The following is a 26585-nucleotide window of genomic DNA, read 5'->3' on the forward strand; positions in this document are numbered from 1 at the left end:
ACTATTATGAATAAAAATGATTTCACTACAATAAAGTGCAGAGTAAATAGATAGATAGATAGATAGATAGATAGATAGATAGATAGATAGATAGATAGATAGATAGATAGATAGATAGATAGATTTCCGACACTTTAAATCCCTGATATAGCCATTAGGTGGCAGCACTTGTGCATAGATTGTGGAAATTGTTGTATACAAACTGTAGATAATAAATTTGACATGAACACACTTAAACTCTGTGTCCAGTTATATATGCAACACAAATAGTCATGGTTGTGGTTTTAAAGACCACGCAACTTTTATTTTACAATATTAACAATGTAACAAATACCGTTCATACATTATAAAGCTCCAATTTCACACTCAGTGCATTTTACATACATCATATAGACTTAAAAAAAAAAGAATGTGAATAAAACTAAAATCTTTTTTCTAAAAGTAGATATATAAACAGCTAATATAAAGTTATATAAACAACTTATTGCATTTTATAAATCAGACTTCTTGTGACAATACTTTTGGGGATGGTATCAAAGCCTCCTTAATATCGAAGGCCTCAATGATCTCCTGGAAAACACGAGAAAGATTTACTGAAATAAAAAAAATTATTTTAAGATATAACAATGTAACATCCTTACATTTATTATACACAAAGACATAGCCCTAAATTTCATTTGATCTAAAGCATAACATCAATTGTGATAAATAGCACCTATATGCATGTGGATGAGTAGGAGTTTACCTTCCAGGTAGCTGGACTGATTGAGATGACACATTGATGGCGAGCATTGGCACCTCCAGGCTCTAACTCACCTTCCTCAACCGGAGCTTAGGGCAACGCAGAGACCACAAACACACACACATACACGCCAGTGAGTGACGACTACATTATAGATCAACAAACTTAAAGTTTAACTGTAAAAATCCTAACAAAATTTTTTTTTTTTTTTTTGTTTTGGCTGAGTGAGTTATTAATAGTAAAATGGTTATAATAGAATAATACATAAATATACTGCTGTTTCAAAATGCTCTTTTGTATTTGGGTTGCATAAAAGTAATGTATGCAATCACAGGGAAATGTTTATATACATCAATAGAGAAATACTCACTCTCACTAAATACTTGCATGACATTTAAAAAACAATTAATATATAACGCCTTTCTTTTTAAATAAAATAGTTGCAAATAAAAAAATAAATCAATATATAAATAAGAAAGGAAATTGAAATATATTAAATTGAATAAAATATTAAAAAAGATGTCAAATATGTGATCTTACCTATACAAGGAAGTTTGTTACTGTTAAGATAAACCCTTGCCAGGCCGTCCTGAAATGTGTGAATATACAATATTTTGTAATATTATTTGTATTCCAAAGAGGATCCAAAAAGACAAATTCTTGGTTCTACCTACATACGCTGAATTTTTAGTATTATAATATGGAAATCAGAAAAGTGTTGAAAAGAGTACATTTGAGATCAGCACACATTACATACTAAAGTAACAATACAAGCCTAAAACACTCACCCTGATAAGAAACGAAGTGTGAAAAATGTTCTCCACTGTCCGGGAAAAGGAGTTAGGGTCAACAACAAACTCGTAATACAGTATGGGGGACTGTGCTGTTAAAAATAAAGAAAACCATTTTAATAACATTTAATAGCAAATTGAAGGAACAGAATGGCAACTATTGCTTGTACTCACGGTCATCCGCAAAGTAACTTCGAAGGCAACCCAATATCCTCTCCACTTCTTTCTCTGTAGCTTCCTGATGTGATTCTTCCATTTTCTTTAGCTGTGATAGGAAAGGAAAATTTCAATATACATCTTTGCTTTGAGCCAAAGCATCCAAAGCATTAAAGCACACAGTAAATAAATCAGACCTGTGTGGGCATGATTCGTTTGGCTTCTTTGCTGGGAGCTTTTCTTTGTCTCTCAACCCGCTGTCGTGGTGGTGGAGGCTCAGCCAAAAATGAGCCGAACCTTAAAGTAGGAAAGCAGGTTTTTAAAAGATTATTTAAGCATTCTCTCACTATTTGTAATGATGATAAAAAAATAATAATAAAAAAAAAAAAAAAAACACTGAAAAAAACTTACATATAGTGAAATGAAGGCGCTGTTTTGAAGCAATATTGTGCTTTTTTGGAAAGTCGCTGCCAGGCATCTGGAGGCATATACCCACCCAAATTGGCATCACCATCCTCCTCCTCTTCCAAACGATTAAGACCCATGAAGGACAACTGTGTTTACAAAATAATAATAATAATAATAATTTAATTTAATCAAAATTGCCAGATTATCAGTTCTGAAAAAGTAAATAAACAGCGACTCACTAAATGCTCTGCAAACGCAGAGGGGTCAAACGCCGAGCCCTCAGCATGCAGCTGACTGGCCTTTTCTCTCCCCAGGTCTGTCGCTAGGACAAGCAGCTGTGCATCAAGTGCAGCCTCTCGAGCCTGTCTGACTGTGTGGAAGTGTTCAGACCACAATCATGTTATGAACTGAAGCAGATCATTGATTTAAATACAGAGCCGGGACGAGCAGAGATGGAAGGTCAAAACCCAATAAAGAAAATATATATTACCATTAGCAAACAGCTTGTTGGCCTCCTCCAACACATCAAAAAGTTTATTGTTAGCAGGATTCAGCATGTCCTCACGGTTTTCTTCAAGCAAAAGAAAATCGATGAACACGTTAGATCGTAGGACAGGACATGTAATCTGAAAAATGTAATATTAATTTCAAGATCATATTGTTGAAAAGAACTCAGTGCTGAAACTCACGCTGAACAGAGTTGATGAGGTCTCTGTACTGGCTTCTGATCTCTCTTCGCCGTGCAGGGTCATCGTCTTCCTCGTGTATCCCTGATGGACCTGCACCTTCATCCTCTTCACCAGTGTCTGCTGACCTTTCTGGCCTACTCCGCCCTACCGCTCCATTAGCAGCCTCTTCCTGAATGCTTCTGCTGGTCTTCCGTCTCGACTCAGACATCTTCAAGACCCTCTTTGAAAGTGTGGATGTATTTCTGTTTAAAAATACACCTCTGCAACTCGATCCTGAAATGGAATAAAGAGCAAAATAAACCACAAAAAATATATAATAATTTGCTGATCACTACAAATGCAACCAGATGGCTTTAAATTAAGTATATATAAATTAATTATGGCAGATGTTTTCGTCTTGGTATTTTCTAATGATGAAAGTGATCTGATATGCTAGTTTCATAGATTGCTTGCCATATGATACAGCCAATGATATGGTTGGTGACCATACCACTAAATTTATGTTTTCAATTTAATCAGACTTTTATAGTGTCAATATAATTATTTTCAGTCCACTTCCCAACCACACAGCAAGTATTGTCTGTATACTGACTGTCTGTTTTCCTCCTTCCTTGGGGTGAGCCATTTACTTTTTGCAGATGTTAAGAACAAAATATTTGATTGGAACTCTGAAAGACAATATAAATACTCTATATATTAGGGGTGCAACGGTACACAAGATTTTCCTTGTCTCACAACCTGCAGTCGTGGTGGTGGAGTGACAGAGACACTGCTTTTAAAGTGTGAGGCAGAGATTAAACAAACTTGTGTTCGCCCACTTAATACGTTCCTAAGGGAACTTTGATTTGAACCACGTTCCACACGTAAATAGGATTGCATTTGTTACAAATGTATACCAGACTGAATTGAATAACTGGAACCATGTCCTGTGGTCTGATGAGACTAATAGCATGTGTGGTGATGCCCTGGTGAGGAGAACCAACGAAATTGTGTCTTGCCCACAGTCAAGCATGGTGGTCTTAGCATCATAGTCTGGAGCTGCATGAGTGCTGCTGGTACTGGGGATCTGCAGTTCATTGAGGAAAACATTGATTCCAACATGTATCGTGACATTCTGAAACAAAACATGATGCCCTCTCTTCAGAAACTGGGCCAAACGGCAGATTTCCAACATCGTAACGACCCCAAACATACCGCCAAGATGACAACTGCCTTGCTAAAGGTAAAGTGATGGAGTGGCCAAGTATGTCTCCAAAGCAGAAGGTGGAGAAGCCCTATGTTTCTAACATTCAGCAGCTCTGTGGTGTCATTATGGAGGAGTGAAAGAGAATCTCTGCCACAACTTGTGCATTTCTGGTGAATTCCATATCCAGGAGGATTAAGTCAGTGCTAGATAACAATTCTGACCTGAAAATGTTCATTTAGGGCGTACTCACTATTGTGGCCAGCTATTTGGACAAATAATGGCTGCAAGTTACTTTTAGAGGACAGTAAATCTATACTGCTATACAAGCTGCACACTGACTACTCTAAAAATAATATCCGAATTTTAATTTTATAGTATTGTCCCTTGAGAAGAAATAATAAGATTGTTGCTGAAATTTGAAGGGTGTACTCACTTTTGTGAGCTAATGTGTGTGTGGATTATTGGTGTCCTCACTTCCGACAAATACAGGCACTTATAATAAGATTCTTCTCCATCATGCATTACCATCAGGGAGACATCGGATTGACAGCAGAACATGATGCAAATTGTTATTAAGAATAATATCTTCAGCATTGAGAAGAACAAATAGTCCTCAATGTAATAGTTTTTTCCCCCACAATCTGAATTCAACGTTATAAAATATTGATTTGATTTTGATTTCTCTCCTGAAAACTTACTATCCCTTTTTGTTTTGCTATTAACACTTGAAAGCATTTTAACTTTGCAGCATTTTTCCACACTTTTGCACAGTACTGTGGTGTGTGTGTGTGTGTGTGTGTTTAAATATATGAATTTGTATTATTTATTTTATTCATTTGTATAATTGACCTGAATATGAATAACTACAACTCTGCTCTCTGTACTCAAGTAAAGACTATTACTCGAATGATTTTAACATGCCTGGTAGGTACTTATCTTCTTATATTTACAATATATGTTTAAATGTAAAATATTTATTAAATCTCTGTTACCAGTGTCGGGCTTCTAAACGCTAGCTGCCATTAGTCAGGTTCTTTGAAGAGTTGAAGCTGTTGCTAGTCGTCCAAAAAGCAGGACTCCTCGCTAGAAACAAACGCACAACCACCCAGGCTTGTGAAAACGTCCATCACAGTCTTACAAAAGCACTCGTTCTACATCACTATCATTATTTATCTAGTTATTTAATATAGTTCAGTGTACAGTCGCTAGACACACTCACCCAGCCTGCAGACGCCTGCTTCCAAACTCCTGTACAGAGGGCTTCGCGCGAAAACAAACACGGAAGTAGACCGATTTTGCATACTCGGCTGAATTTCAAACAGCCCCACACGCCCTATTTAGGTGCCCTACGTAGAGTTTATTGGAATCCCACAACTCCTAAGTGTAAGTGCACTATTTTTCGGGTCTTGCCTCATTTAAAATTTCGCCTTTGAGCCAGCGGACTTAGGCTACCTTTAAGCGCTAGATACATGTCGTAAATACATGTCGTAAATACGAGTTTTCAGTCTAAACACCGCTTATTGTCACCCCGTGCTCCCTGTTGTAATTAAACCGTACGCTTTTTTTAAACCAACAAAAACAATTTCAGCTACGTTTATAAATAATTAATTATTATTTTTTATTTCTCTGTTCTTTTTTTTACAGTGCATAAATTGTGAATTTGAGGGTAGCAGTAACGCTTCATGTAACATGTCAGAATGAAAGTGCTGGGGCTTTTACACATGTGACTTTAAATGAAACTATTAGTAATATCTTTTGGTGCTTTAAAAATAAATGTTTTTTTTTTTGTTTGTCTGTTTGATCGTTTATTTTTAATGTGTCACTTTACCAAAGAACGTGCGGGGAAATAATCATTATTTTGGACAATGAACATCGCAGTCGACTCTACACCGTGAAATGTATTCGGCCCAGACGGTAAAGAAAAAGGCAGTGGGTTGAATCGACTCTCCAGCGACTCATAACTCCATCAGACTTATAAGGAGTCGAATCTGAGGAGGAGTCGATTCTCTTGAGTCGAACAGTTTGTCGGTACGCTTTGGTTGTGACTCCACCTACAGGAAAAACACTCGCGTTTAATTCCGGAAATGAAGAAACTCGTGATGTCAGGAGGAGAGTAGAAAGGGTTGAGTTGTTAAGCATAGGAACAATCTTCCTTTTTTTGGATTTTGTTTATTTATAAACACATTCGTAGCATCTGGCTGTAATGGGTGCGATGAACCGGTGGGAGACAGATCCCCTGAGCCCCTGGGTGTCAGCGCCATGAAGTGAAGTTACTGTCAGCGACAAAACTGCTCTATTTTGCTTTCTATTCCTGGATTTTCTGACCTTCAGCTAAATATGACCCGACATGTTTTGGAACAGGTGACAGATTTCGGAGATTTTACCCGAGGTAAAGAACTGAAAGACTTTTTGAAGCAGTTTAATAGTAAAAATTCTATAAGAAGCTGCTTGGCTAATATCCGCATTAGTCCAGATGGGCGACACATTCACATTATCCAGCGAGCTCCGAGAACTGGTCTCATGACCCATGACAGATATCAGAGAGCCCACCTAGCACAATGGCAGGAGCATCAAGATTTAGTGCTGACGCGGAATGTCTCCATAGTTGACCTGCTTTATTTCAACGAGAACCACTCAGAGGACGAAGCACTTCTGCTGGGAATAATATTCGAGAATGGCAAAGCAGAAATTTGGAAATTCGCTGAGAGGAAACGTGGGTGGAGCTTGCTTCAGACTGTGGAGCTCTGCAACAGCCCCAGAGCCAAAATCGTTTCAGTTTGCATCAGTCAGAATTTCATTATATGGTGTGAGGAGAGACCTCCTTCAGAGAGCTTGTCAGTTTCCAGTGTGGATCGCAGACACTTCTCTTACTGCATCTGCAAAAGGACTTTTGATGTAGACGAACGAGGGATCTCCTTAGGCGGAGTGAAAACGGCACTGCACAATAATCCACATTATTCAGTTACCAGCACTGGAGATATTGTATATCTGCTACCAATTATAGAGCAAGACTCTTGCACCACTGTTAATAAGGTGTTTTTATCATGGTCTCCTCAGACTGATGTCTATAAGGTCCACAGTGCCAGTAATGGAACACTCCTCATCAAAAACACTGCAGCAAACAAGCAGTTAGACTTTAAAAGATTGGTCACTGACTGCATTGGGTTTTTGTCCACCATTATCCCACCTGACATTTATGGTTTTAGTCCTGTTGGACATGGGGATATTCTGCTCCTTCTCAGCTCCGGTTGGGTTTGCATGATGCAGAGAGACGGAAGTCTACGGCAGATTTATAAACTGCCTGACAACTGCCTCACTACATGTGGGACTCAGAACAGCTTAAACGTGTATGATGAAATTGTTGTACTTACAGTGGGCAGAATGATGTACCTAATTGACATTAAGTGTGGCATGGAGTTAGAGAGGATCCCTTTAAAAACAGAAGGCCTCCTTTTTGTGAACTGTTTGGAGACGCATTCCCCACAGATGTTCACAGAGGCTGGGTTATATACAGTAATCCAGAAGGAGAATGAAGCTAAATCCCAGCCATCCATCGCCAATTTACAAAATATTAACCTGAGTGCTGTCTTGGTTGAGGCTGTGTTTGAGGAGGCATGTAAATATTATCAACAGAGAAGTCTTAGCACCACACAGCTGACAGCTGAAAAACTTAAAAAGGGTGGGATGTTTCAGGCACCGATCACACTGGCAGACATCATCAGGAATTATCTGATGATCAATAGTAAGATAAAACCAACAGTGAAGGATTCTTCAGGACATGAAAAACTAATAAACTGTCTGGACTCTGAGCTGAAGAGTTTAATTGCCCTAGAGGACATTAAGGCATCAGTGGTGAAAGCCTCTGAAAAAGATCTACAGAGTTATTGTGAGACTCTTGTTCAGCAGGAACTGTGTAGACTTCTCAGCTCAGACATCGATCGGGAAAACCTACAATATCTGAATAGTATGTTCCAACTATTCCCTACCCAGACTTGGCAAGCAGTAAAGGCTGTGTTCCAACTCCGATGTAATGGCGATGGCTTGTTATCCAGCAAAGCTCCTGCTGAATTATGGAAGATCGTTCTAAGCCCTGTTCAGGCAACACCAAACTACTGTAATAATCAGCAGAAAAACACCCCAGCCAATGGTGCACTGCCAGTCTTCGAGTTGCTGTGTCACTCCATCTTTAAATTCCAGCCCAGCTGGCTTCCCAAGTTTTTGGACCTGGCACAGCAGCAGTCCAGCTCTTCATCTACGTCTTCCTGGAGTTTCGGAAAGGAGAATTCTGAGAGCCTACCTTTATACAAACGGGCTCTTGCGGTCATTCCTTGTAAAATTGCCTGTCAGGACTTGGAGGTGGAGCTGCTCTTGTGTAGCCAACGACCTAACGCAGTAATGCAAGCACTCCGCATGCTCATTGGACAAGGCCAGTGGGATCGTGTTATCCAGGTGGCTGAGAGATACTGCCGTCAAAGCCCTCTTCTCAATAAAGAGATATTTAGCACACTCCTGATTGAGGTGTCCCAACATAGAGACCTGGACCCCTACCTGGACTTACTATGGGCCCTTTGTCCAGAGGATATGACTGTTACTGGAATTTTAAACATAGTGCTAAAAAATTTGCCATCCACTACACAGTCATTGGACCCATTCCAAGGACATTCGGAGGGGAGTCAGCTCACTATTGGGCTTCTAAAACCACTGCTGAGTAAAGTTCTCCAGCGGGAGACAAGATCCAGCCAGAGGTATGCAGACATTCTGCAGTCCCCCACCTTCCCTCCACCTACACCACAGCGTCAGGTCGTAGAGCTGCCTGAAGTCAACACTGAGCTGGACATTGACTTGAAGGAGAAATTGGCATCTGGATTTCCAGTCACCACTGTCTGACATTCCCAGACAGAAAATTAGTTCAGTATCATCATTGACTGGTTCTTGCACAGGCAAGATAATGTTGGTCTTAGTGTTATTGCTGATACCAGAAATAGGAACCCTAATGGGGCCTGAATTAAAGGCTTTTAAAATATTGATTGGTCTGTAGTGAACTGCGTGAGTTTAAGTATGGCTTTTTTTTATATTTAAAACAGTTTGTTTGGAATACATCATTTTATGGGTTTTTATTTTTTGACCTAAGGATATTATTCTTTGATCTGATTGTTTGATATGATTGTGTCCTATTTTTAAGCTCCATGGTACATTTATTGTGTGCTTTTATACTGAGTTTACTAATGGTTGTGTCAAAGTCACATCATAGTACATTTTCTGTTGAATATGTCATCAAACTGGTTACTTTCAATGCAAATAGAAAAAGATCTTACCTTATTCAAGAGTAACAGTTGCAAAAGTGTGCTATTATAGCCCAGTGGTGCAGCCTGTGGTTCAGTCATTAGAGAAAACCTACTAGAACCGAGTGCAGAGCTGCACTGAGCCATACTTTCCACTTCTGGCAGAGAAAAATGTGATAATTGCTACTAATAACACTACTAAATGATGTGCATAATATTACAACATTGCAACTTAACTGTAGTCTGTAGTAGTGAACATATAATAACGTTAATTCATAATGTATATCACTCAAAGCCTAAAAATGACAACTTATTTAAACAGATAGGTGATAAGGTAAAGGATTAAACACTGGTTAGGATTTGTGTCCCTTTTAGAGCAGTCACTCAAATCAATACAAACCTATTCTGACTGTTCACATTCATCCTTTGGTGAAACATTTCTATAGTGGTGTGAATCTAGCATGATGATACAACCATCCATAGGGCATAAGGGCTCACTGAATGGTTCGAGTATGAAAAGAATGTAAGTCTTGTGCAGTGACCACTGCAGTCATCAGATCTCATCCCCTAAGGTAGATTATGAAAAGATCAAATCAGCAATAAGTTTTGGAAGAATAGTGTACATCTTTTTAATACACTTCTAGAGACTTGCAAAAGACCTAGTCTCTCATAATGGCCAACCCCTAATTTGTATTTTCCTCCTTTTACTTTATCACCTGTATGTGTATTTAGTAATATATTACTTGACATGACTGTTCCAAGCATGTTCAGGTAGTCGTCGACTTACGACCACAATTGGGACCGACAAATCGGTCGTAACACGATTTGTTCGTAATTAGAGTAGGCTATATGTACAGTACTGTGAAATTATGCCGGAAGCTGGTAAAAAAATAACGTACGCCGCGGCTAGCGATTGTGCTCGTATGGTCGTAAGTTGCATAGGTTGTAAGTCGACAACTACCTGTATACATATTTACCCTTAGAAAAAAACAAAAATCTCATTTATAAACACGAAAACCCTGGCTGTATACTCTGATCTTCTTTCCTTGTTTCAAAAAGGTCATTGCCTGCAACTGCTTTTTTAAACATGATTACATTTAACAATGCAGTAACAATTGTTTTAAACCATATGAGATTTTTATTTCCCCTGTTTTTTTAAATAAAGCAGCAAAAAATGCTACGGTGGCATTTTACACTTTGCCAAGTCTGCATACTGTAGGAAATTCCCCAAAAAGCTTTAAGCTGGCTTTAAATATGCATGATGGAGCTTTTAAGAATTGCCTTGATAATATAATTATATAAGATAAGCAAAAAACATAAGAAATTAGGTTTGCTGTTATGTTGGAATGTTTATATAGGAACAATACTTCTAAAGACACTATTGTAAAAAATAAATAAATAAATACTGGAAAATAATTAAAGAATTATCTGTATAAACATATTTATTAATCTTGTCTGTTGTTTACTATCCACCGGTAGTCAGTTCTTTACAGGATTTAGGATTTACATTACATCCCAAATAACTACATTATTTATTGACCTTAGAATGTTACATTGAACTTCCAACAAGAGTTTAAAATTGGATTGACAAACACCGACTCTGAGTTAGAAGATCAGAGTCGGCGCAGGCAACAAGTCTTCCTTAAATTGAATTTGAAGTAAATTTCATTATGCAGAGAACGAGAGTGACTTTTAATGAAGCACGTTGCACAGGCTTGTGCTTCTCCGTATTGGTTCAGTACAGTTAATTTAATTTTGTGTTACCCTTTTAGTCACTGCTTTGTCTATCCCATGACCACAAACTGCAGTTTGCATTTTTAAGCTTTTTTGTGGGTGTAGTATTACACATAATAGATTTATTAAATACCATTTTCTACAATTAACCCAGATATTGAGTATTAACCTAAATATCAAATCATGCACAGGTTCAGTTGAGTGAAAATGTGGTTTTCTTTCTGTGAATGCTGCTGCTTTGTCCTGAGCAACATGGTTATGTTTGGAATGCTCACTTATATGCAGGATCTTGTGAGAGCAGCCATGCTGTGCGACTGGAGAAAAAGGCACATGTTGCTGGAGAAGACAGACCACAGTAAGAGCTGCTTTACACCAAACACACAGGTTCAGCGTAACAGTGTGAAAGGCTTCTGCTATTTCAGCCAAGCTGTGATTAAGTGAAGAGACAGTAGCTGAGAGTAGCTCATTAAAGACAACAGACAGTTAAAAACAGCAACAAACATGCAGCTTTACATTTACAGAACAGACTCAGTGGTCAGATTCCATCCTAATTAAGATCCAGCAAAACCAAACCACTAATTCTGAAAGCTGCTTCTTCACAAAACCCATTTTACATTAGTTACTGCTGCCTCTGTTGTATTGATCTTGTTTCTATGTTTAGAACAGAATGTCAGAAAAGATGGTGGAAAGGATATCTTACTGAATGAGAAAAAAAGGAAACAATATCAGTAGTATTGTTTATTAAAGAAGCCAGTGTTTATGCATTCAAGACACCGAAGAAGAAAGTGCAAATACAAAGCAGTTGTCTTAAATAGCTAAAAAAAAATAACCTTTGTGTGATAGGTCACATGCAGTCCTACTCATGTGACCTAAAATTTCCCCCTATTATCCTAAAGCAAAAGATTTCCAGAGTTTTTACACCCAACAACCATACCATGTCTCTTTAGACTGTGCTATAGTACTTCAACATGACAACAGTGAATCCACAGTACTGCACATTTTCTTTCTCCTTTCAGAATAATTTTGGATTGACCTGCGGAATAGGATTCATCACGAAGTTATCCCTAAAAGAAGTAGCACAAGAGATGTGAGCCATGAAAACAGCCTTACACAGTGCATTTTTATGTGTCTGGGATTCAGCAGTTCATACTCACAGAAACTCATCGTTGTGCTTCATCCTGCGGTAGAATTTGGCCAGTTTAACAGAAAAGATAATGCTAGGAATGAGGAAGACCAAGCACCAGCCCAAACTGAACCAAAAGGCATTCTGAAGACAAAGTACATATCAATTACAATCATGGCATCTGAACACAGACATTCAATGAACGATAAATGGAAATAGATTTCCTTTTTTTTTTTTTTTTTTTTTTTTTCTTTTTTAAGTTGAACAACGCATGCTTACCAGAGAGCCCACGAGCTGGGAACAAAACAGATTTTCTACAGTGTTGACAGTAACAGCAACCGGCCCACAGCATCCTACCTGCTCAGTAATCTGACACACAGTACTAGAGTTTTTGTGAAAGTCCACCATAGTCACATTATGTACAAATAATCAGTCCTAAAAACTTCAGTGTTAGAAATGTGATGCTAAAACTTACTGTTTGATATGCCCATTTAGCAAGCGATGTGAAAACTCCGATCTGACAGTCTACAAATTCAATCAATTTCTGTAGAAAAATGAGTTTAACATTTTATAGTCTTAATAGCTATGGTAATATCGGTATCCTAATTAAGCATGATTATTCTAAAGTAACTGTAAAAGGCATGTATGTTTTATGGCAGGCTGTTAATGATTTTTCTGTTTCCACTCGTGTCAGATTAAGAAGGTTTACACTGTACTTTAAATGCAGTCTGAGTATTGATTATAGAACATTTCCAAGCAGAGACTTACCGATTTCACAGTTTGTGTTGTGTTATTGTTTAGAACATCCTGAGCAGAACTGACCTTTTCCAGAACATTCTGTACAGTGCCCTAGAGCAAGAAAACCCTGACATATAATTTTTTTCTTTCGAATTATAGGTTATGCAGAAAAAAATCCATTGTAATATAGCATGAACCATATGAGACACAGTGAGACTTTTATGAAGAACAGTCTAAAAAAGGTTTGCAACCAACCAAACTAAATTCATTTAAGTTCATATAATTAAATGGGTAGGTAGGGAAACAATGGTCTAAAAGTTACTTGCTGTTTTCTAGAGTAGTGAGTATCTCCACAATGCATAGTGCCATAGATTAGCAAATTTGCCTTTAATACTGAATACAGACAGTATTGTATGCTTCTTTCTTATGTATACTTACATTGATTTGTGACATTGTGTCGCTAATATGCTCAAGTTGAGACATTAACTCCACCTGTAAATAAATAAAAATTATACTATATATTGGACAGGAACAACTGGTGCATAAAATTAAGAGACAGTGGAGACTGTTTTCCGTTTGTATCTACATAGTGATACTATTCTTAATTTTCATTAAGGTTATATGGTATTAATTACAATTAAATCTTATTCAATTACAATCTGGCTTCATTAGATTTCAGTTTCTGTATGATGTGTTGAGAGAACATACCAGTTGAGGCTTGATGGTAGAATCAAATTGAGACTGTATGAATCTAAGATATGTTGTCTCGTTCTGTAATTCAGTTTTAACAGTAGTTTTGTTCTGAAAAGTTTACAAAAATAAAATATAATGTTAACAATGAATAAGGCTGAATTTCACTGAATTTTAGGTAGATAGTATAGCTTCTCATAGCATAATTTACATCTCGATCATAAAGCCACATACTAGAGCTTACTTATTCAATAAGCCATATCTTTAAAAAAAAAAACAACAGCATACCATAACGACATAAATTGGTTACATTTTTACCTGGATATTAACCAATGTATCCAATTTGTCTGCAGTGTGACTAAGATTTGTTCCTAATAGGGTAGTAACCTAAAAAGTAGAATAGAAAACAGAATATTTACTTGTTTTGTAAGTTTTTAAATTAAAGCTTTACTTTATTTATTTTGATGCAAAGAATCCATCACTTCTATTGTATTTATTGTAATTATATTTTTTACAAATGTCTGAATCATAACAATCATAATCAGAAATATTGACAGCTGTAGTTATCTGTGGATAAGAGAAATATTGTGAAACCTTCTGCATGATGCTGCTGATGTTCACACTGCTGGCTGTAGAAGAAAAGTTGCTCAGTTGCTTCTTTGTCTCAGCATCGAGCAGAACGATGCTGGGTATAGTGATATTGCTGTTCTGAAGTACCTGCTGCACTTGTCCAGTGTACTAAACAAGAGCAAAAGAACCCTGCTGAATTTTTACAGTGTGTAACATACTGTAGGTGGAAAATTGTTGGATTACTGAAACTCATTTGAGTCTAAAACTGTGTAAAGCAGATGCATATTGTTCTTACTTTGGAGACATTAAGATAGTCATTGAGATTAATGATGTCCTCCAGATGGAGGGTGTTCCATAAAGACTTGTTCATTTGACAGTCACTGAGAATGATACACGATGCAAATTAATAATGACAAGCAAAAGCATATTTATTTTGATATTGCCTACCATAAGGGTTTGATGTTTTAATAAAAAAAGAAACGTATTTGCTTTCCTGTTTACATGGATACTTGTGAATGCAAAATGCACTGTATAATGTGTCTAAGTATAGAAATGGGTTGTCTAGTAAAAGCTTTCAATTCTCCTGTTTGTGTGTGTGTGTGTGTGTGTGTGTGTGTGTGTGTGTGTGTGTGTGTGTGTGTGTGTGTGTGTGTGTGTGTGTGTGTGAGAGAGAGAGAGAGAGAGAGAGAGAGAGAGAGAGAGAGAGAGAGAGAGAGAGAGAGAGAGAGAGAGAGAGAGACTCACTTAAACACATCACTGATAGTTAGGTTAGATTTTAGCCCTAGGTTTTGTGACAGCTGGAATTCTGGAAATACACCTGGACTGTCAATAACCTGTGATTAAAAACACAAGCAAACACAATTAATGTGCTGTTCAGATTATTTTGCATGGTGCAGTGGTGGTATACACTATGTATAATATTACCACAGTAAAAGTACAAAAGTATTTGCCTTTAAATGTACTCAAGTATCAGAAATACTATGATTTGTTATTGGTAATGCCCTATTATAATTTTGGGGACAAAGACTCTTGCTTAATCAACTAAGTTCATGTATTAAAACTATAATGTTACTCTTAGCACACCAATCTATTAATAGAATGATATTAATGAGCTAAACACTGATTGATGTCGATTAAAATGACAAAACATTCTTTTCAACCAATTCAAAAAATAAATTGTGCGAATAAGGTTGGGGTGTTGTGGCAAGTTAGTCAGAAGTTTCTTTAATCATTTATTACTCTGAAAATGTTCTGCTTGCTGTTAGACTAAGCCTGAACTTTATGTTCATACTAAGAAGATACTTCCAAGTGGGAATCAAAACAAGTTTAAAACTGATTAAGTAAAAAGATTTGAGTAAAAAGACAGATATTTGACTTTGAAATGTAGTGAAGTTAAAGTGAAAGTCTCCACAAATGGAAATACTTATAAATATATCTGTATTTACGGCATTTTACCTGAAATAGCTGTTGGGTCTTCCATGGTACACATATGAGGGTATGCATGTTACCCCCTACTAAGAAGAGGATTAGGACTATTATCATAAAGATCCAAGAGAATAAAAAGCTGAAGCCAACACCCCTGTAATAAAAAAAAATAAATAAAGTGTTAGGCAGTGCTATAGTGGATAAATATATGTATACAAAAGAAATAAAAAAACATTTCTTAATTTAAACAGAATGTTGTGTATCACCAACTCAGGCTCTTATGGAGTAAAGAAAAAAGTGGCAGACATTTTAGTATGTTTATAATGAAAATTGTAATTGTTACGTACGCCATGAGGAACAGTCCACCACAGTTTGCTATGCTAGAGCGATCAGTTGGATCATCTTTAGGCACCAGTCCTGCTGGGCCAAGGAACAATCCCAGCAGATTACATACCACCACCAGCAGAATTAGACAGCACAGAATCACCACAATAGTCCACCTGCATACACAGGCAAGTCAATAGACAATTTCATCTTTTCCTGCATCTATGATTTCACCAGATTGCATACCCAAAATGTTGTGTATAAGATAAAGTATATGTAGATAAGTAATTAATATAAAGTAACACAAAACGCAACATAATATTAAAGCCACCAATGCAATCAATGCATATTGCTTGAGAGTCTACATATTTCTGGAACTGTATTATAGGGATAAACCCGATACTTCCAAAATATATTCCCTCAGTTGATGTTTTAATGATGGTGCCATGTCCTACACGGTTCAGATCTGGTGACTGTGAAGGCCATAGCAAATGATGTACATCATTTTGATATGCAAAACATTCAGTGCAACATCAAGCCCTGCCAAGTGACACTTCATGGTTTGCAGAGGTTGTATTCACATGTTATCATGTGATCATGGAGTGTTGGATAAAGGATTACATCAGAAATGTTTCATAGTCAAATAAAGATGATCAGTCGGAATATTTTTGTATATAGTATATATAAGTATAAGTATATATTAAAGTCACCATTTATTTATTTTATTTGTCACCTGCCTAAAAATGTTTCCCATACACTGCACATCATACTTAATATTTTCCACAAAATAGATTTATAAACTCTAAGAGCTGTTACCTGAGTTTCTCTGCCATGTTTATACTTGGTGTGTGGTTTGTGGTAGTCATTTGGACAGTACTCAGAATGTTGGAGAATTTAGTCAAGTGGTCAAGTGGAAAATCTCTGGTTGCCTGTGAGACCTGGCTCTTTATGGTTTGAAGGTCCTGCTGAACCTCTTAAAATCATATAAAGAACAAGGGCAAATGAAAAATAGACGTTTATGACCTGAGCACTATTTAAGGCAGAAAAACAGTTATAAATATTTGCATGGATATTGTCGCATAAAAATGTTTTATTCTATTGTATAGTACAATGTTAACTGTACTTGATTATCATTGTTAGCAGAAGTAAGTTATAAAAAGAATAAAAGCACAATGATATTTTTAAGTAGGCCAAATGAAGCACATAATTAAATGCAAAACTTCGTTCACAGAAAATGCCAAAAGAAAACAAACTACTGAATTCCTCAAAGCAATAACACAACCTGTACTTACTCTGTACATTGTCTCTGGTTAAATTAGTCACCCTTTCAGGAATACTTTTAAAGAAGTCTCTGCCCTGTGATATTAAAAAAAAAAATATGGTAAAGTGCAAATAGTAGCATCCTCTGTGGTTTCTGGCTGGAAAATATGGCAGTTTTTGCCAGTCTAGACACAGACTAGAAACCAACGATGTATAGTCTAATATGCATGAATTTAAATCTTTTATTATTCTGTTATTGCTAATGGTACATTAGTAACAAAGTAAATGGTACACTAATAGACTAATTCTGAAATCATGATCATGCCATTACAGGCAAACTGAATCCATAGTGTGTTTACTAAATATAAAACAATTAAATAATTAATTATCCACAAAATTTAAAGCAAAAAGCTACAAGCTGACAATCTGTAGGCTATCTGCTAAACATTAAAACTAAGTCTATGATCATCTCTTTCTCCTAACAGATGCAGTTACAGCATGGCAACAATCAATACTTCTAAAATTGCATGAACCTCAAACCACGTACTAACACAATTATAATTATTCCAAACTGTATGTAGTGAATGCATTAATTATATTACATTCTGTATCTGCTTATTCAGATCAGTTTTTTCAGCCTGGTCCACAGATAACTGGAGCTTAGCAAAGCTGGATAACTGAAAGATACAACAGAAACAAATACAGTATTGGCAGTTTTGAAGCAATGTGAGGGAATCATACAGCATCATGGCTGATGTGTTGTGTTTTTGACACCAGAGGGCAGTGAAAATCCCATTAATTCAGAGGGTGCGTGTCTGGGCTCATGCTACACTGCACATTGTCTTTCTCAGACAAGATTTTAGTACATTATTCACTGTGCATGTTATACAAACAATTTATCTTATACCACAACTGTATGCACAATCAATGTTTGAAAAGCCTATATAACTATAGAACTGCAGACAAACTGATTATGTAGTTGATATGGTGTAGTCATAATATCTTTTGCATTTTACATCTTGGATAAAAAAAAAAAATAATAAAATTTTCATTCCGAGGCCTTTCTCTATGCAAACTCTCGAATAGTTAAATTAAAGGTTTGCATTATATTAGCCAAAGGATATGAGTTATGATGCTGACTTTGAAAGAAACGATACTAAGGTCAGCTAATGGCACAGGGGCTTGGTTTGTTTGGATTTGGTTTGACATTTATTACAGGTGGGGTCAAGATTAAATCTGAATGTACATGATGAAAAAATTTTAATCTACATCGGGCACTAATGAGATGTAAACCCTTTCCAGTCTTCCTTACTTTAGGTGTAATTTTATTTGCAAATCTTGTCCCCACTACTGTTTCAGATAGATTTCATTCATATAATTTTGATGTAGTGCCTTTAACATAATGTTATTTTTCAGGGCATACATCTAATACCTCAACAATAATATTTTGCAAGAGGTATAAACAGATTTTATGAAGATGAAGAAACAAATTTAAGCCATTAAGATCTGAGTCAATGTTCATGTCAATCCAGACAGGTACCCTAAGGAAATAATCACCTTCATTCAAAAAATAAAGTGCACAGTAAAGAAGAAAACTAATAGAAATAAGCCTCTATTCTGATTAATTCTGTGTTTTTCAGCATTACATGCCTTTTATTGAACACCAACTTAAAATATATTGAGCTATGATTCTAAGCTCAATTTGTATCACCTGAGCAGGAAGTGGTTTTGTAAAAGGTCTGAATTTTGTTTTTAAATAGCAGAAATGTGCAAATTAAATCTTTATTTCAAAGAAATGATCAGTTTATCAAACAACTAGCTCTTATTTTTTTTACCTTACTGTGTACAAGATACAAATGAATTTGTTTTTAAAACAGAACTATAGCAAAGGTCATCTAAGCATAATATACACACATTCAGTCATAGAGCCATTTAAGAGATGACAGAAAGCTGGAGAGCCCAGTCCATACAGACAGTAAACTGAGCTCAGGATTAAACTAGGAATCTTGGAGTTGTTTGGTTTTATTGCCAACTGCTGCATGACTGCGCTGTGCCATTACAGAACTGACCCTTTTATATAGTTTTTCTATAAACCTCTGAGGTTGAAAGACATACCGGTACTTTTTTACATTTTTTTACATTTCCTAATGAATGACATAAATATCCATCTTCCTCCTCTTTAAATACGTCCTCATTTTCAATTCAAATCCACCAGCCAGTGTAACTGAATAAGTCTCTTTTGAATTTTTTTGTTGCTGTACAGTGTAGCTATAAATCTTTTTTTTTTTTTTTTTTTTTAAACTTCCTTGATACCTTTGAACAGTAAAGTAATTATTCCCAGTAACTAGGGACATGCCTCAAACTAATGTACTAAATTTGCATTCTTGCATCCTTTTCGGTTAACTGCTCTTTTGACATTTTGAAATGTCATATTAGTCATACACAATGGTCACACATGAGATGAGGATTAGGTGTTAATTAAGTATTGTACCACACAATGTCAAACTAATGCAGACTATAAAATGTTTGGAGTTACGAAGTGTTAGATTATTAGGTGCGAGTTTCCCTTTGAATGGACTTGCCAAATATTTCAATGAGCCTTGCTATTTTATTGTATCAATAACAAATACAGACATGATCACAAGTTCATGCTTTTAAATATGCTTTTAAACAGCAGGCACACCGAGTCAAGTAGCTAACTGCAGTATGGTGGGATGGGCATGGAAAAAAAAACGAAAAAAAGGATCCAGAAGCACTTCGAGATCTGACAGTAATGCAAAGGAAATATGTGATAAGGAATGAAGATTTTCACATCACAACTACTAGTGTGATACTAGTTGCTAAGTTTGCTAACATGTTTTCCTATTTTCTTTCTTTTTGTTGTGATGTTGTGATATATTTTACTAAAACAAATGTTGTGGCTTGACATGAGGAAGTCTTCTTCTTCTTCTTTCGGCTGCTCCCATTAGGGGTCGCCACAGCGGATCATCCATCTCCATACCACCCTGTCCTCTATATCTGCCTCTTTTACACCAACTACCTGCATGTCTTCCCTCACCACATCCATGAACCTCCTCCTTGGCCTTCCTCTTTTCCTCCTACCTGGTGGCTCCATCTTCAGCATTTTTCTACCAATATAATTCATGTCCCTTCTCTGCACATGTCCAAACCATCTCAATCTCGCCTCCCTTACCTTGTCACCAAAACATCCTACATGTGCTGTCCCTCTAATAAACTCATTTCTAATCTTGTCCATCCTCGTCACTCCCAACGAAAACCTCAACATCTTTAGCTCCGCTACCTCCAGCTCCACCTCCTGTTTTTTACTCAATGCCACTGTCTCTAATCCATACAACATCGCAGGTCTCACCACAGTCCTATAAACTTTCCCTTTCATTCTTGCAGATACCCTACTATCACAAATCACTCCTGTCACTCTTCTCCACCCACTCCACCCTGCCTGCACTCTTTTCTTTACTTCCCTAACACACTCTCCATTACTTTGCACTGTTGACCCCAGGTACCTGAACTCCTCCACCTTCTCCACCTCTTCTCCCTGCAACCGCATCACTCCACTGCCCTCCCTCTCATTCACACACATGTACTCTGTCTTACTCCTACTGACTTTCATTCCCTTTCTCTCCAGCGCATATCTCCACCTCTCCAGGCTCTTCTCAACCTGCTCTCTACTCTCACCACAAATCACAATATCATCTGCAAACATCATAGTCCAGGGAGACTCCTGTCTGACCTCGTCCGTCAGCCTGTCCATCACCACTGCAAACAGGAAAGGGCTCAGGGCCGATCCTTGATGCAGTCCAACCTTCACCCTGAACCAGTCTGTCGTACCTACTGCACACTTTACTGCCGTCACACTGTCCTCATACGTCCTGCACCACCCTCACATACTTCTCTGACACACCTGACTTCCTCATACAATACCACAACTCCTCTCTCGGCACCCTGTCGTACGCTTTCTCTAAATCCACAAATACACAATGCAGCTCCTTCTGTCCTTCTCTATACTAGGGTAATAAATACAAACTGTAAAACCACCATTAACATATAGCTCATATGTCATTTCAAAGTAAGACCACTTTTTCAGAATTGTGTTGAATTCCCATTCACTGCTATTTAAGTTCAAATTAAACCTAATTTTCTCTGTTAAAGAATTTACTCTGTTTAAAATATATCACCCGACTATCACAGATCTTGGAAAATCCTAGTTATATAGGCTCATAGCATTGCAACTGGTTTATCAGCTGCAATATTGGGATGTGTTTATATTTATTACTGTTTTATAAATGTTTTTTCTTTTCTTTTTTTTAAGTTTGTGGCATTATACATGAATATTAAAAAGTATTTAAATATTTTTTTCTGCACTGTCAAGAACAAATTCTTTTTAAATCTTTGTAGCCAGGAACCTCTTTAGCAGCGATAATAATAACAATAATAATAAAATACACACAATTTTTCCTTTGGGATATACATTATTTAAATGTTTAAATTTAAATGATAATGTGGTTGACATTATTTATAGGTCAATGTGTTTGCTTTTGAGGTTGGATTATTAGGACTGCTATAACAAAATGTAAAAAAGTTAATTCCTCTGTCTACACTTTACAAAACTTTACAGAGTTTCCTAGAACACACTTCATGAAGCATTACTTAAGGACACATTGAATGAGAGTGATACTTAGAATGACTAATCTAAAAATGAGAGCAGCGAGGTACTAAATTCACATAAACTCCATAATATAAAAAGCTTCAAAAATTATGTTTCACTTTCTGCTTCTGTCAGGGTACTGGAATATCTTTTGCTTTGTCTGCTTGTAGCTGTTAATACAATATGTAATAGCTGAAGAATAAAGAACAGAATGAAGAGCCTCAAGAGTCTGTGTAGTTCACTTAAGCATGGTTACTGAATTCCCAAGTCAAATTTATGTTGTTTGTTCTGCATCACAGGACAGATTACACTTACATTAATGCTTGTGTTCAGTGACAACTTGTCCAGTTCAGACACCAAGGAGACACACTGCACACAGTCTTGGTTGTGTATGGTCTTGTTGAGTCGTGTTTTCACTCCGGTCAAGTTCGACTTTAGCAAATCCAGTTCTTTTTGTGTTGAGTTCAATGTGTACAACAACAAACTGGTGTTCTGAATTACTGAAAACACAACATGGAAATGGTTAAAGGTAAGAGATGCAAGTTTGGACTTGCATATGGAAGTAAGCATTCTTTCCAAAGAAAGAACATCACATCTACAGTATGCTTAAGACTTCAAGCAAAAATGTTCTTTTCTAATTACCCATTGTACAAGTTTCGCACTACAAATATTATACCTTAGAGAAGTGGAATATCATGATTAAAGACTAATTCAACTATGTTCAGCTTACTAAATTGTTTTAAAACAAATAATATTGCTAAGCCTATAGCTTATATACACTAAAATGACAAAAGTTTGTGGACACCTGGCCTTAAGATTCGTATGTGCTTTTTAAACATCTCATTCCACATTTAGTCCACGTTTGCTGTTATAATAATCTCCACTTTTCTGGAAAGATGTTTTACTAGATTTTGGAGTGTGCATGTGGAAAGCAAGCCATTCAACATCTTTCACTCCCACACATGTGCACCATATGTTAATGGAGCTTTGCTATGTGCACATGGGCATTGTCATGCTGGTTTGTGTCTCCTAGTTCCGGTGAAGAAAAAATGTCATTCTACTGCAAAAGCTTCCGTTCAATTGTGTGCCTCCAACTTTGTGGTAAAAGTGTGGGGAAGAATCACATATGACTCTGCCATGTGGCCCAGTACTTTTGTCCATTTAGGGTATTTTCACTCATTTTAAGCTTTAACCTGCCATACATGACTGGCAGATACTATATTTGTTCTTGCATTTAAGTAAAACTATGTTCCAATTCAATGAGGCCATCTTATGTCTAATATTAGTAAAGATGTCTTGGCTTAATAGTATAATATTTGTTATACTTTTATCTAGTAATTAGAAATATTAGATTTATATACTTATATACTTTTATCATTTGTTAAGATATAATGCTTATATTGTTGGTTTTGTTGTTCTTACCAATCATTTTTAATTTCAAAATATATACCAAACAAATTGACATTGATTGATGGTATTATGTTAAACTTTGTTCTCAGTTCCATTTCCTACACATAGCTTATGATTTTTTGTATTATTGTTTTATTCAGTTTGACAGGTGGTGATAAATCTGTCTATATTGTAATATACCTTATTATGCTGAAAAATAAACTGTTTCTTTCCAAATATTCTTTGCTAGTGCCATCAACCATGTTCTCTGAATGACCGGTTTCCTATTTCATTACTCTTAATGTGTTAAAGTATGATCATTGAGTATGATCGCAACTACACCTGAATTCAGTGCATGTGTGTGTCCAATAAATATAGAATTTTTAATGAAAATATGAACAAAAAAAATGCATTATGCAGGTCCAAGCCATTTTATTTCAAGCAGTTTTCATTAAAAGATTTTTTATTTATTTATTTATTTATTTACCTTGTATTATCAATGTAGAAGAGTCCAGGGCTGGGATAACAAAGCTTTCTATTTTTCTTTGTATTTCTCTCCCAAGCAGAGGGCCAATTCCTGAAGAATGTAAACAATAATATCTGGATCGGTTTAAACCCTTTTCTCAGAAAGCAGGGTTTTTTTTTTTTATTTTGTAACAGAAAACAACTGTCATTCACACAGCCACTCCAACTCACCTTGAATGTTATATGTGACATTATCCACAACTAGACAGCTCTCATTCACCACTTGATCTATTTGCTGTTGAGGGGAAAATGTAGACATGAAGCATTTTAAGAGGTTAACATTTTAACATTACCATTCGGTATCTTAAGATAACACCGAACCACACAGTGTGCCAAAAAGTGCCACCAAGTCAAATCTCAGGATTGGGCTTTATCGTAATCACCACGCCTGTTAACGTTTCCATAAACACGCAGCGTCTGTAAACATTCCTGGTACAAACACCAGAGGCTATAATATGCGATGTACTTTGCCCTTGTCAGTGTCTTAAGATGAATGCCAAAATGAGCTTGTTTGGACAGAGAAGCCTTGGCTCTGCATGTATATGCAATTTGAATGAAGCTTTTATTTATTATTGCGGGATTACCTTTGGAATTGTGGTGAAATAGCTTTGCAGATTTTTTAACGTATTGTTGAATTCACCTGGTGCCGAGTTCATGCTCTTGTGGGTGTAGGTATTGCTAAAAAACATACAAACATTCCCTGCGCTAAGGGGAAATATGTATTAAATCACAATTTACTCATGCTGAAACATAGAATCAATCCTCATGACATACTGATATAGAACACAAATAAAAAAAATTATAGGATAAAGAAATATAATATTACTAAAAGGAAACAATCTAAATTAAACTGAATCACAAACAGATTTAAGAACTATAGTTAATGCTTCAAGAGTCATTTTAATTACAAAATAACTACTTTGAAAAGCTAAAATTATTCTTTTCAAATATTATACCTGAAATACCATTAAATAATAAATAATATTATTTTAGATTATTATTATAATAATAAAATTACTCTACCAGACACTTTGCCACTTACAATATAAGGATGGTGATGAGAAAAGTGACCCAGTAAATGCTCTGTCGTCGGCAGTTGATGTTATTGGTCTGTTTTTGATACATGTAACCCCCACAATTCCCACAGCAACGGCAGCAGGCGAAGCACATGCCAATTAAGGGCATAAGGATGATGTAAAGAATCCCAATGGCCACACACACCAGAAATCCTGCCTCATAACGCAAAACCTTGCACCATCAGACAGAGTAAGGGGATTTTGGAAAAAGAACAGATGACATGGTTTGGTTATCAAGAATGTGAAAATGATATCTAGGTGTAATACAAAAACTTTAGCAGAGAACCTATTTGTTTAAAATACTGACACGACACAAAAAATATACAGTGCTCATGACCAAGGGACAGTAGTCTGTTATTTAAACAAAACACATCTGTGTTTTAGAGATATCACTAGTTGGACACACCAGTTGGACACATTACATTTACTATCTCCTTATCAAGGAGCACATTTATAAGCTAATCACCATTTCTGAAATACTCAAACAAGCTTATATGGCACCAACAACTGTGCCACAATCATGGTGCAAGAAAATGTGCATTGGGCTGCTGACACATGATTGGCTGAGTGGTTAACTGGATGTTCAGTAAAGGTGTCCCTATTAAAGTTGACAGAGTGCCTAATACACAAAATACCTGGGTATGGGAGCTAAAACATGAATTTATATTACATTCAGTTATTCACCAAGCAGAACTAACACTGTGTTTGTTCCTGTAGTAACATAAACCATTTGGTAAAAAATTCAAATGCAATAATATTATATATATATATATATTCTTAATTATTAACATACCTCATTTATTGTTGCTTTATCATTGATGCCCCCAGACTTCAAAGTTTTAATTAAAAGTTCTTAGAAGAAAACAAAAAACAAAATAAAGCACAAAAACTCATTGTTACTTCACAGCATTAGTATTGCTTATTGCTAAATTTTTTTGCAGAGCATCTAAAATATAATATGAATACATTTTGTACACCTTGAGAACACATTCAGTGGTGGTATTCCACTTTAAACAGAAACATAATCTGTTTTGCGTTTCAGCCCACCACATGTTGTGCGTGTACAAAGCTCCCAAGCATAAGATATGCTGCAGTTACTCAGTACAGAAAGCAAACCTATCTTTTTTTTTTTGTACATTCTGCACACATTATGTGAAAGGACAATTCATTACAGTTATATTTATTAATAGGATTAATAAAAGGATTAGTTGAAAACACTGTATATTTAAGATCACAATGTTCACCAGTTCCTATGAAAATGTTCTGACCATGCAAAACTGTAAGACGATGCTCTGTAGTTCTGTAAATGTAAATCTTTCACAATACAGCGATTTATGTTTGAAAAGAGACCTGGGCATCTTTAGTTACTGTGTTTTGTGTTAACCACTAGTTATAAATTACAGCAAAGTACATATAGTTCCACCTGGTTTCTGTGCTGGCATGGGGAAGATCCCATTTGTTTTGTGCTCAGACCTCTATATTTACATATCAGGTGATAAAAAAAAGAAAAGAGTGGTAAAACAGGTCTACAAATTGACCCTTTTCTGTTATTTATTCTTTACATTATATCGAATGGAAAGAAATTACAAATAACAATGTCTAAAAACTCAAACTTGAACAAACTTTCCTTAACACATGATCTTTTCTTTTTCTTTTTTGCATGTTTCCAAAACTGTGTGATCTTTGAATAATGACAAATATAAAGTGGCAGTTTTTTTTTTTTTGTTTGTTTTTTATAAACTTCCAGTTAAGGTCATCAAGCACATTTAAAAAAGAACAATAGAGTTCCCATTTTCAAACCAAAATCATGT

General features: G+C 36.2%; 3 protein-coding genes across 12 annotated transcripts in view; 1 reads left to right on the forward strand and 2 right to left on the reverse strand.

Annotated features, from left to right (window-relative positions):
• Positions 1–270: 270 nt before the first annotated feature.
• On the reverse strand, positions 271–5375 carry nsmce4a (NSE4 homolog A, SMC5-SMC6 complex component). Its single transcript, XM_083539453.1, has 12 exons — positions 5192–5375; positions 4965–5055; positions 2787–3059; positions 2588–2668; positions 2337–2467; positions 2101–2243; positions 1887–1986; positions 1708–1798; positions 1531–1625; positions 1283–1331; positions 746–831; positions 271–570 (listed from the first exon to the last, which is right to left on the reverse strand). Exons 3-12 carry the CDS (start codon positions 2992–2994, stop codon positions 499–501), a joined length of 1056 nt encoding a protein of 351 aa, XP_083395579.1. The 5' UTR covers positions 2995–3059; positions 4965–5055; positions 5192–5375; the 3' UTR covers positions 271–498.
• A 340-nt stretch (positions 5376–5715) lies between these two features.
• hps6 (HPS6 biogenesis of lysosomal organelles complex 2 subunit 3) lies at positions 5716–9289 on the forward strand. Its single transcript, XM_083539402.1, has one exon. It carries the CDS (start codon positions 6310–6312, stop codon positions 8857–8859), a length of 2550 nt encoding a protein of 849 aa, XP_083395528.1. The 5' UTR covers positions 5716–6309; the 3' UTR covers positions 8860–9289.
• A 1790-nt stretch (positions 9290–11079) lies between these two features.
• prom2 (prominin 2) overlaps positions 11080–26585 on the reverse strand; it is a 17295-nt gene continuing 1789 nt past the window's right edge. For 3 of the 10 annotated variants that reach the window (XM_083539407.1, XM_083539408.1, XM_083539409.1), the window contains exons 3-24: positions 25568–25626; positions 24741–24946; positions 24283–24403; positions 23870–23933; positions 23661–23750; positions 22100–22284; positions 17721–17795; positions 17151–17214; positions 16675–16831; positions 15882–16034; positions 15565–15688; positions 14854–14942; positions 14405–14489; positions 14134–14277; positions 13858–13926; positions 13558–13650; positions 13288–13341; positions 12880–12960; positions 12587–12655; positions 12391–12480; positions 12143–12255; positions 11080–12052 (exon numbers count right to left, since the gene is read on the reverse strand). In XM_083539407.1, the coding sequence (XP_083395533.1) occupies positions 12001–12052; positions 12143–12255; positions 12391–12480; positions 12587–12655; positions 12880–12960; positions 13288–13341; positions 13558–13650; positions 13858–13926; positions 14134–14277; positions 14405–14489; positions 14854–14942; positions 15565–15688; positions 15882–16034; positions 16675–16831; positions 17151–17214; positions 17721–17795; positions 22100–22284; positions 23661–23750; positions 23870–23933; positions 24283–24403; positions 24741–24946; positions 25568–25626 (2237 nt within the window). In that variant the 3' untranslated portion in view covers positions 11080–12000. Of the gene's footprint in view, positions 12053–12142; positions 12256–12390; positions 12494–12586; positions 12656–12879; positions 12961–13287; positions 13342–13557; positions 13651–13857; positions 13927–14133; positions 14278–14404; positions 14490–14853; positions 14943–15564; positions 15689–15881; positions 16035–16674; positions 16832–17150; positions 17215–17720; positions 17796–22099; positions 22285–23660; positions 23751–23869; positions 23934–24282; positions 24404–24740; positions 24947–25567; positions 25627–26585 lie in introns of all 10 variants that reach the window. The other 7 variants (XM_083539403.1, XM_083539405.1, XM_083539406.1 and 4 more) reach the window with 5 other exon arrangements.

Source organism: Silurus aristotelis (genome assembly GCF_946808225.1).
Source record: "Silurus aristotelis genome assembly, chromosome: 4".
In the NCBI taxonomy this organism is placed as follows: Eukaryota; Metazoa; Chordata; class Actinopteri; order Siluriformes; family Siluridae; genus Silurus; species Silurus aristotelis.

Bases quoted from the DNA above. Each gene is read 5' to 3' on its own strand.
- hps6 (XM_083539402.1), top strand. From the start codon at position 6,310: ATGACCCGACATGTTTTGGAACAGGTGACAGATTTCGGAGATTTTACC.
- nsmce4a (XM_083539453.1), bottom strand. From the start codon at position 2,994: ATGTCTGAGTCGAGACGGAAGACCAGCAGAAGCATTCAGGAAGAGGCT. The intron at 2,669-2,786 runs GTGAGTTTCAGC...TTTTGCTTGAAG, and splicing joins CCTCATCAACTCTGTTCAGC to AAAACCGTGAGGACATGCTG. The intron at 1,799-1,886 runs GTCTGATTTATT...TTCCTATCACAG, and splicing joins AACGAATCATGCCCACACAG to CTAAAGAAAATGGAAGAATC.